The sequence below is a fragment of the Oratosquilla oratoria genome, chromosome 32, assembly GCF_046742065.1.
Source record: "Oratosquilla oratoria isolate Oo_2021 chromosome 32, ASM4674206v1, whole genome shotgun sequence".
Taxonomy (NCBI): domain Eukaryota; kingdom Metazoa; phylum Arthropoda; class Malacostraca; order Stomatopoda; family Squillidae; genus Oratosquilla; species Oratosquilla oratoria.
The window spans coordinates 45,393,812-45,404,713 of NC_134808.1; the positions used below are offsets into that span (position 1 = coordinate 45,393,812).

General features: G+C 40.0%; 1 protein-coding gene across 1 annotated transcript; it reads right to left on the reverse strand.

Annotated features, from left to right (window-relative positions):
- Positions 1-1,453: 1,453 nt before the first annotated feature.
- LOC143017457 (selenoprotein K-like) lies at positions 1,454-10,528 on the reverse strand. The gene is made up of 4 exons (XM_076172217.1): positions 10,165-10,528; positions 5,471-5,555; positions 5,245-5,322; positions 1,454-2,833 (listed from the first exon to the last, which is right to left on the reverse strand). Exons 1-4 carry the CDS (start codon positions 10,181-10,183, stop codon positions 2,752-2,754), a joined length of 264 nt encoding a protein of 87 aa, XP_076028332.1. The 5' UTR covers positions 10,184-10,528; the 3' UTR covers positions 1,454-2,751.
- Between the last annotated feature and the right edge of the window lie 374 nt (positions 10,529-10,902).

The following is a 10,902-nucleotide window of genomic DNA, read 5'->3' on the forward strand; positions in this document are numbered from 1 at the left end:
TTTACATGGCATGATAGGGGTCTATCAGTGTCAGCTGTTGGGCTCTGCTATGGATGTGCAGTGTCTTGCTGCATTGCTTCAGAGCCAGGCAGTAGGTGGTGGACAGGGATGGCTTTTCATTCACAAGTAGCAAGAGGTAAACATAAGGGCATGGGATGGGTCCATGTTTTGGCTGGCTATCTCCCTTGCCTTGTGAAGTGGGAGAATCCTTTTGGTACATCGAATTAATATGAATATGAATAAGGTTTATTCAACAATATAAAATACAATTTAGACATACATATATACAAAATTTTTACAATAATTAGTTGTTGAAAAGGGAGAGCGTGAAGCAAAGCTTATGGGGAGTTGCTCTCCCTTTTTAAGGAAAAAAATGATTTTTATTGATTTATTTTTGTTACATGTTAGTATGATACATACATACACATATATATATATATACAATGCATGATGGAGTGCATTATCATTTGGGTTGGTAAGATGTGATGGTTCATGCTGGTTGTGTATCAATGGGACCTGGTTTAGGATTTGTTGGTCACTACAGTTGTTGGTTCTTCAGAATACTTGGAGGTTTGGGAGGTGGGAGTGTGGAATGTAGGAACGAATCTGAACATAGGTACTTGTTCATTCCAGTTGGCACTGGAAGGTATAAGGCTTGAATATTGTTTGGTATTAGGTTGTAGCTGGCATTAGTGTAGAGAATTTCTGCCCACACCTCAAATTTCTAGGCTATGCATGTTACAGTATGTATGAAGGGAGATTTGCTTCAGTTGTGGTGGAAAATTTACTGGTGTGATCTAGCTGAGGAACTTCATCACACCTAAGATTTCTGCTGAGGAGCTGGGTCTTTCATTGGAATTGTAGGACTGTGGGAGAATGGCTCTTTAGAGATAATGCAAGGAACGGAGGAGATGGGGGCTGTAGGGAATGGTTATGTGTAAATGATATTTTGATGCAGCCTGAAGGGATTTCACCGTCTTCTCTTTTTCTGCATGAGGGGACAGAGAGGGAAGTCATCAATTTGTGTAGTGGATGTGCTGCATCTTGCTGCATTGCTTCTGACCCAGGACAGTGGACAGGATACTTGGATGATCTGTCTCATCCATAAGGAGCAAAGGTGAGGGAAGAAAGGGTGGTGGATGGGAATGGGTGCTTGCCTTTTGATTTGGCTACCTCCCTTATAATGGGGAAAAAACCTTTATATATAGTATTGTGGGCGCTAAAGTGGATGATAGGGGAGGAGGTGGAGTTGTGTAAATGGGGTGGGGACATGATGGTCTGGCATGGATAAGCTTACACTCAGTGGACCGACTTGACTCCTTCCCCCCAATTTACTAAAACTATACATACACTCTTCAAATCCACTGGTAGTTCTCCTTCCTATAGACACGTATATAACAATCTCTCTAATAAATTATATCTTCTTGTGCAAGGGTTGAACAAAAATTTCAAGTCTTATTAAACTTTATTAACATTCAATACAACTTGATCTAGATAAATATCAATACATTTTTAAACTTTCCCTCTTTTTTGTTTCCCAAAGGCTAACAAAATGATAACCTTAGAATGTGAATATCTGAGGTATTAAATGATGATGGCAGGCAGGGCATACATACTCAAAGTTGATAACATGCTCTAGCTTTCAGGCATAAAATTCAAGGATGCCTTTGGTACAAGTTCAGTTCAAACACAAACTGAAATATATATATATATACACATACACTACACATACAGGTGGGAATGTGTGTGTGCATTTTATTTGACTACCTCCCTTATAAGGGCAAAGAATATCTTGGTGTGTGTGTGTTATATACATATATTTATCACTAGAGAGAAATGTAGTAGCACAATTCAACTTTCTCATAAGTTTTTCTTTCACTCACACTATTTTTGTGTGAGATGTGTGTGTGCATGTATATATATATATATATATATATATATATATATATATATATATACACACACACACTGTACTTGTACCATATATACAATATACATACACACATACAAAACGTGTACAATTATTTGTACACCTAGGGAGTTGGGGGGGGGGGTGCTTTTCCATTTATACAAACATGTAATCAAAACTCCCAACACCTATATAACTTTTTATGTTGATTGCACCCCCGTCTTCTCCTTTTATGCATGGGGGGACGGAGAGGGGGGGTCGCCGATTTAATGAAGCTGCCTTGCTGTGGATGTGCTGTGTCTTGCGACACTGCTTCTGACCCAGGGCAGTGGACAAGGTGCAGGGATGACCCGTCATCCAGGAGGTGCTAAGATAAGAGGGAGGGTGGAGGGGGTGTGGAGTGTATTTAGGGATAGAATGGGTGGGAATGATTTTATGCCTTTTCCTTTTTGGCTACCTCCCTTGTAAGGGGGAAAAAAGCCTTGGTATATGTATGTATATGTATGTACACCCTCATAAACATGTGCACTTTTCCACTTATACTAATATATATTTTGTAATGGTTTTCCTTTGATGACTATAAATGCACCCCTCTGTGAATTGAAAAATATCTTGCTAAACATATAAAAGTTGAACCTTGATCTTGAAACATCATCAACCATTTCCCTCCTTATGGCAAAGGTTTACTGGAAACAGCATCATAAGTAGCAAAAATGAAGGCATCATCAAGCTGGAATTTTCCTATTTCGTTGATGATGACTGGATTTGTGCTTATTTTCCAAGTCTCGGTTCAAGGGTCCTCCTGCATCATACTACGATGATGGCTGGAGGGATTAACGTCCTCATCCTCCGCCCATGGGAGGAGGCCCGGGGCCTCCCATTCGTCGGAGCCCTCCGAGTCGTCTACTCGGAGGTCCTGGTGGCCTGTAAGACAAATACTTTTACAAAGGAATCTAATAACTCATTTCTTTGTTGTGTAACTACTATTGTGTAACTATTCAATGAAGTGGCCTTGCTGTGGATGTGCTGTGTCTTGCGACACTGCTTCTGACCCAGGGCAGTGGACAAGATGCAGGGATGACCCATCATCCAGGAGGTGCCAAGGTAAGAGGGAAGAAAGAGGGTAGATGGGAGTGGAGTATGTAGGGGATGGAATGGGTGGGAGTGGTTTCTATGCCTTTGATTTTTGGTTACCTCCCATGTAAGGGGGGAAGCCTTTGGTATGTATGTAACTAGAACAAACCCTTCCATTAATGTTTTTTTTCACTAATGATACTCTGAGGGTGGTGGCAGAGCATGGAAAGGGTACGAGAGGGGAAAACTAAGTAAATGTGGGTAAAGTAATGTGGCAAGATGTATAAGGAGTGATGATAGTGATAGGTTGGATATGAATATATAGAGGGAAAACATGGTGGAAGTAGAGGTACACTATACAGTAAAGGACACAAGTGTTTGGGGATAATGAAATGTACGTATATACATATACCAAAGGCTTTTTCCCCCTTATAAGGTATGTAGCCAAAAAAACAGTCATAAAAACCACTCCCACCCATTCCATCCCGTACATACTCCACTCCCCTCTTTCTTATCTTGGCACCTATTGGATGACGGGTCATCCCTAAATCTTGTCCACTGCCCTGGGTCTGAAGCAGTGTCACAAGAATGAAATGTATTATGGGAAATAGGGTCCTGGGGATAAACACAAAGGAAAAGCCTAAGTATTTTTGAGATCAAGTGTTCAAGAAGTACGGCTGAGCTTACAAGGAAGGATGGAGTGAGAAATATGGAAGCAAGACAGAGAATGGAGGTAGAAAGACAGTTATATATAGGATAGATAGATCAAAGAGTGCTGAGGTGGTTTGGACATATTGAAAGAATGAGTGAAGCCTACTCCTAGGCTACAATCCTAGAAATCCAATATATATTAGCAGAGCAGCATGAACACATCAACCTGAACTGTGGTACATCTGATTGAGAATCAACCTATTCTTTTCTTGGTGAATATTAAGGAGACCCAGGTACAGTTGGATGGATGGAGTAGAGATGGACGTGGAGAGGGTGGCACCAAGAAAGGACTGGAAAGAATTGGCAGAGGATAGAACCATCTGCAGAGGCATAGTGAAAGCAGTGAAGGGCTGTCTGGCCTGACAACCATCAGAGTAATGTCGTTTTCTTGAAAACATTTAGTCAGTATTCTACACTATTTTTCTGTAACTTAAATTCTGTGTGCTTCATGTTTTTTGTTACACCAATCTTATTTCTATTACATACATACATACATGGAAAGAATGAGTGAAGAAAGATTAGTAAAAGAAGTGTGGAAGGCAGAGGTGGAAGGAGTGAATATGAGGGGGCGTCCTAGGATGAGATGGATGGATGGGGTGAAAGGGGCATTACAAATGGGAGGAATGTCTGCAGAGGAAGGATGGGAGAGGACAGAAGATAGGGGTGAATGGAGAGGGGTTATGTATAGATGATGCTGTGATGCATGAGGGGGAGTGGGTGGGGGATGGGGTGAGGAAGTATGTATGAGAAAAAATTTGATGCAGCCCGAAGGGATTTCTCCCCGTCTTCTCCTTTTCTGCATGAGGGGACGGAGAGGGGGGGGTCGCCGAATTTATGAAGCGGCCTTGCTGTGGATGTGCTGTGTCTTACGACACTGCCTCTGACCCAGGGCAGTGGACAGGATGCAGGGATGACCCATCATCCAGGAGGTGCCAAGATAAGAGGGAGGGTGGAGGGGAGTGGAATATATATGGAATGGGTGGGAGTGGTTTCTATGCATTTTTCTTTTTGACTACCCCCCATGTAGGGGGAAAAAGCCTTTGGTATATGTATGTTATTTCTATTAAAGCATTCATACTTTACACAGCAAATTGCAAATTATTTTAGTATTGTGGATGCAGTTTCCAAATTAAGCACTTATAAAATATTAGTTCTTTAACCCCTTCCATACGGTGCCGCACACGTAGGCGTCATGAGGAGCAAGTGGATTCGCGACGCTGCCATATCGGCGTCTTGATCATATTTATTGTAGTCGCCCCTGTGTTTTTACATTCTCCCAAATGCGCCCTTAATCCCATTCTCTGTGGTTTTCAAAATTCGCGGGTGAAAGAGAGAACGATCGATATAAGCGGCGACTATATTTTATGATGCGAATATTATTTCGTTACGTCGTACGGCTGGCATTGGCTGCTGCCCGCGAGATTTAAGTCCCGTATTGAAGTGGTTAAATGAAATATATACATCTTTCTTCCCTTCTAATAGATTATTTTCTTCAAGATGATAACTATGAAAATGAACAAACAAAACTTTACAAATCAAAATGTACTTACGGTCCGCTTCCAGGTCTGTAATCAGATGTGTAGGAATTTCCTCTTTTTGTTAAGTTTGGATTGACTAATGTCTGGAAGCTAGCAAAAACAACTGGTTACATATCAACACATTTTTACAAATTCAACCATAATATTTGCAAGCTCACAATGTAAAATCTATCACAACTTATGAATACAACAAATGCTAATCTTTTTATAGTGCAATACAAGCATTTAACCAACTTACAATAGAACAATGAAATTAATGAACCCCCAGAAAAGGTCAGGAATTCTGGATAAACTCCATTCTCTGCTCTCCCCTAAATTTCCACCTGGAAAAGAATAATTGATTTAATCATAATTGAACACAAAACTTCTTAAAGAATAGGGAATCATTTAACTTCATGGAAATCCAAATGTTCAAGATTTAGGAATGTATACAAAAAATTCCCTCATAATCTTTGTATGAATTAATAACCCTTAACTACTTGCATTCGAAGAGACAGAAAGAGGAGGTAATTTGTGGGGAACATAATCAGATTATGGCTATGATGGCTTCACGGAATGTATAGAGTGTGAAGAGTGATGATGAGATATCAGATGGTCTAGGATTACTGTTCTTCCTGGTTTAGCTTGTGAAAGAAGAGCGAAGGATAAGTGGGAAGTAGAGCCTCTTAGGTGGGGAAGTCTGTGAGTCAATCTGTTTCCCCTGATCTCTCTTGCTGAAAATTAGTACCCTTCAAAGAGGTGAGGGAGTGTAGAATGCAGGTGGTAATGATGATACACTAAATGGACTGATTGCTGTTCATCCATGTTTAACCTCTTCAATAAATGTCAAATTTTCATGCCCAGCATCAGATGCCTGATGTACCATGAAGCGTCACAACACTTGTGTTACAAAATATAAAGTCACTGCTGATTTACTCACTCTCTTTCACTCTGAATAATAATAAACAAAAAAATGCAATCAAACCAGTTTACGGAATTTGGAGGCAACTCGGTTACAACTACAAAATAAATATAATATCGAGGATGCCAATGCTGGGACCCTTGTATACCCACTCACGCCTCATAACACCTACATAGGCGTCATCGTATGGAAAAGGTTACGTTCGGAAGGAAGCAGGGCAGGTAAGTAGGAGATATAGCCTTGCATGTGCACTGAATTGTGTTCCTTGTAAGCACATAGAATTGAATTCCAGCTCCTAGAGCAGTAGGTCTTCTCTGTTTGAGATAAGTCATCAACAGTTCCATTGTAGGACTGGGTGCATTGTAAGTATGGTGCAGTTGTTATGTATTCCACAGTACCAGTCATATCTCCATCTACTTGCACATTAATCATCACATGTGACTGATGAAACAGTTATTGGGCCTGTTCTCTCCTCAGCAATGGTATGACATCCCTTGGTGGGCTTGGCCCTACCTGGTGAGAGTTGTCTATCAGCGGGGAGTTGATAATGTTCCCCCCCCCCCTCTATTGTTGGGGGTATGTGTGAACATTGTCAGGTTGATATATGGGAGGGATGGAGTATTTTTCATCATGTAGTTGAAAAATATAGTGGTAACCAGGAGAAGAGTAGGAAGAGTTTTGGATGTACATGTTCTTTGGGGAGAGAGTGGGAGAATATCAGACCATTTTTTGGTGGCATACTATTGACCAAGTCTCTCATCAATCCTGTGCAAGATTCTCAAATCCTATATATGTGAAAAAGTATTAGGCCACCTTATTGCCAACAGTGCCTTATAAAAACATAAGAATGAAGGAGACTGCAAGAGATCATAAGGCCTACACTAGGCAATTCCATGTCCATTACCACCTGTCATCCCAATCCATGAGGTAGTCTAAACTTTTCTTAAAACAACTGATAGTTTCAGCACTCACTATATGGTTTTTAAGTCCATTCCATTTGTTGACCACTCTACTGGTAAACCAGTTCTTGCTTATTTCCTTCTTAAATCTAAATTTGTCTCAAATTAAATCCTTTACTGCAAGTCCTGCCCTATTGTCTTAATATGGTGACCTTGTTTGCATCACCAATGTTAAACCCCTTAATCCACTTGAACACCTCTATTAGATCACCCCACACTCTGTGTCTTTCCAGAGAGTAAATTAAGGTGCTTGTAAGGTAAATTTCTAAGCCCATGTATCAGAACATGGAGGACACCCAAGTAATGCAAGACAACCTTAAAAAAAAATTATGACTAGGCAAACAAAACTGGCATAGAATTCAATGAAGCAAAATTTGAGTTGCTAAGGTGTGGACCAAACAATGAAATCAAGAACTGTACAAAGCTTTATAAAGAGGGTGGTCAAGAAATTAAATCTAAAGCCAGTTGTCAAATATCTGGGTATATACCTAAACCATGATGCTACCTACAAGGACCACATATCCATGACAGTTAACAGGGCAAGACAGATGGCTGGATGGATTCTTAGAACTTTTAAATCTAGAGAGCCCAAACTTATGATGACACTGTGGAAGTCCCTCGTCTAACCAATACTAGACTATTGTAGCCAACCCTGGTCGCTTCACAAAAAACACAAGCATTAGAATAAATTCAGAAGTCTTTTACTAGAAAAATTACCGGTGTGACAAATTACAAATGCTGGGATCACCTGGAAATGCTGAAAATTCTAAAAAAAGAGGTCATCAAAGATAATTACATATGGAAAATACTTGAAAAAATGGTGCCAGATCCTAGCCTAATCCCACTATAGGTCAATGTTAGCAACTGCACAAGATGAAAGTGCACCAGACAATCACTTCCCAAATCAGATTCAGTAAAAACTCAAAACCCTCCTGGCAGCGAGTTTTACCTACAATGGACCAAAACTACTCAACTCTAAGAACTGTCAGGGATTTCACTAATGGCTCCATTAAAACTTTAAAAAATGAACTAGGTATTCTGAGCACGATTCCTGATGAAGCACGGGTTCCTGGATACACAGCGCACTGCAGAGCAACCTTAAACTCAGTATCAGACCAGCTGAAAACTTCAGACAAGAAATGCTGGGATTGGAAGTAGCAGTAGACCACCACAACTGTGAGGACTCCCCTCAAAATATCACCAAATAAATCAAGTAAGTAAACTCTAGCCAAAAAATTGCAAAGACAAAATAATTTGTTAACAATGCACAGAAGACTTCTAGTTGACTATTAATAAATGGTGATGAAAGAAATAGAAAACTTCATGATCATGACCTTTGGAAGCGATACTGGTGGAATATATTGAAACTGGCCATTATTTCACAATATAACATCATCATGATCATGTAAGTAATATCTGGTTTCACCATTAGAAAGAATATGTCAAAATAACTGTTGTATGAATAAACTGCAAGTTCCAGCAAGATATAACATCATAATGTAGAGGGTTTTGGTGGGTTTCAGTAAGATGTCAGACTGAAAACATACCATATTTTGGAAAGTTAAAGAAATTCAGCTAGAAAGGGGATATTACTTTCGGTATACTTTCGGTAATTTTGTCTGTTAATGACAAGTCGGCTTCTGCACGTTCCAAGTTGTCCTTGGTTCTGTATTGCTTCTGGCAGGGTGTTGTGGTGGCTGTAGGGGTACCTTACCTTACCTTTGTCTACCTTTGTCCAATTTCATCTTGACCGATTCAGCTAACGTGGACATCCGCTGTACTCAGGCAGCTCCTCCTCTGAGTCACAGGTCAGTGATTGGAGGGAGTTATTTTTGGAGCTGGTGTATCCCAGTGTAGGTGGTTGGTCTATAATTGTGGCCAGCCACTTATCCAGTTTGTTTTTGAAACTCTGGTGAAGTGCCTGTCTGGTTTCGTAATTTCTGTGGGACAGAGTTGAAGAGGCGTGCCCCAATATAGGTGAAGCTATGGTGTACTATGTTCTTCACCCTTTGTGACGTCCCCTCAGTTCTCCTCACATAGCACAGGCGACCTCTTCTTGGGTGGTAGTTCACCTTCAGGCCCACATTTGGTACCAGATGTTCCAGAATCTTCCAGACGTATATTATTATATATCTTTCACGTCTTCGCTGGAGAGAGTAGAGTCCCAGCTGTTGCAGTCTTTCCCAGTAGTTGTGCTGTTGCAATCCCTCAATCTTATTTGTAAAAGTATGCTGGACAGCTTCTAGCTTGATTATGTCTCCTGTCTTGAAGGGAGACCAGAGTTGGCAACAATACTCAAGTTTTGGGAGTGCTAATGCTTTCCAGAGCGTCAGCGGATGGTCTGGTAACCCATCCAGCCATTTGTCCAGCTTTCTCTTGAAGGTCTCCAGGCTAATGTCTGTCTGGTCCCGGAGATCTCTGGGGAGGCAGTTGAACAAACGGGGTCCATTGTGAGTGAAGGAGTTGTGCTTTAGTGTCCTCACTCTTTGTATGGAGCCTACAGTACCCTTTATGAAGCAAAGTCTTCCTTTTCTAGGATGATAGTTTGACACTATCCCCACATTTGGCACTCTGCCCTCTAGGATTTTCCACACATAAATAATTATGTAACGTTCCCTTCTCCTCTGCAGAGAGTACAGTTTTAACTGGTTTAGTCTTTCCCAATAGTTTAGGTGCTGTACTCCCTGAATTTTTGCAGTGAAGGAACGCTGGATAGCTTCTAGGTTGGCTATTTCTTGTACTTTGTATGGAGACCATAGCTGGCAGCAGTACTCAAGCCTTGGGAGTACCAGACACTTCCATAGGGTGACTAAGGGTCTTCAGGTACTGCCCTTCTCTGGAGTTGAAAGTTCAACTTATAAACAAAATGTGACTTATGAAAATAGGGGAGTGGAAATAAAAAGAAGTAAAAATTTTAAAAGGCCTTCCACAGAAGTATAATTAGTTCTTCCTGAACGGCAGACACTAAACACCAACATAGAAGTTATCGGAATGATGAAAGTAATGTGGGATACATTTTTGATTCCCTAACACTACTTTGATTGGTCAGACTTCAAATTGCAATGCACTTACTTGAGGAAATATAAGGCATATCTGTTAACTCATATGATCTTTGGACGAACTACTTCTAGTCTTATTTGTATCAAAAGTGATTTACTCTCCACAAAGTTATACTTCTGTACCAAGTGACACCAGTCATGATATCACACGTCTGTTTACAATTCCATCGTGTTCATTTAACGCACGTCACACTTAGTCCACATGTTGGACATCCAATGAAAACATTAGAAATATACATACTAGGTTCTGATTGGATACAAATATTTCACACTCTCAGTCGTAAATCTAGTCTTTCGAGTTATATATACTTATATCAATAGAGAGCAAGTATTTTAGAATGTGTATTATAATAAAAGTTCAATTATACAATGAACGATATAAATGTTATTGCCGAATAAAATACTCGTCATTCTTTTGAAAGTTTTAGAATATGAAAACTAAAAGGTTCCAAGAACTATATCATATAATTAAGAGGTTATTGACGTAGTACCAAGCTGATAACCATACAGAAAGCTAGTTTTGTCACATATCTATTTCAATGCTATTTCTTTATTGAATTAAGATGAAATATATTAGGATTGGCAGATGTTTAGGAATCGATAAAAAGCTATTGTTGCATGAAATAGAGGTTACTTACAATCAGAGACTAGAAATATTATCCAACATTATATGGAACTTCATTAGGTTAATTTGAAGATATGCAATATAACAGAAAAATAGTAAATTCCGCAAAACTAGAAGTGTTTGCGA

Bases quoted from the DNA above. Each gene is read 5' to 3' on its own strand.
- LOC143017457 (XM_076172217.1), bottom strand. The intron at 5,323-5,470 runs GTAAGTTGGTTA...TGTTTTTGCTAG, and splicing joins ATTAATTTCATTGTTCTATT to CTTCCAGACATTAGTCAATC. The intron at 2,834-5,244 runs GTAAGTACATTT...TTTGTCTTACAG, and splicing joins TACAGACCTGGAAGCGGACC to GCCACCAGGACCTCCGAGTA.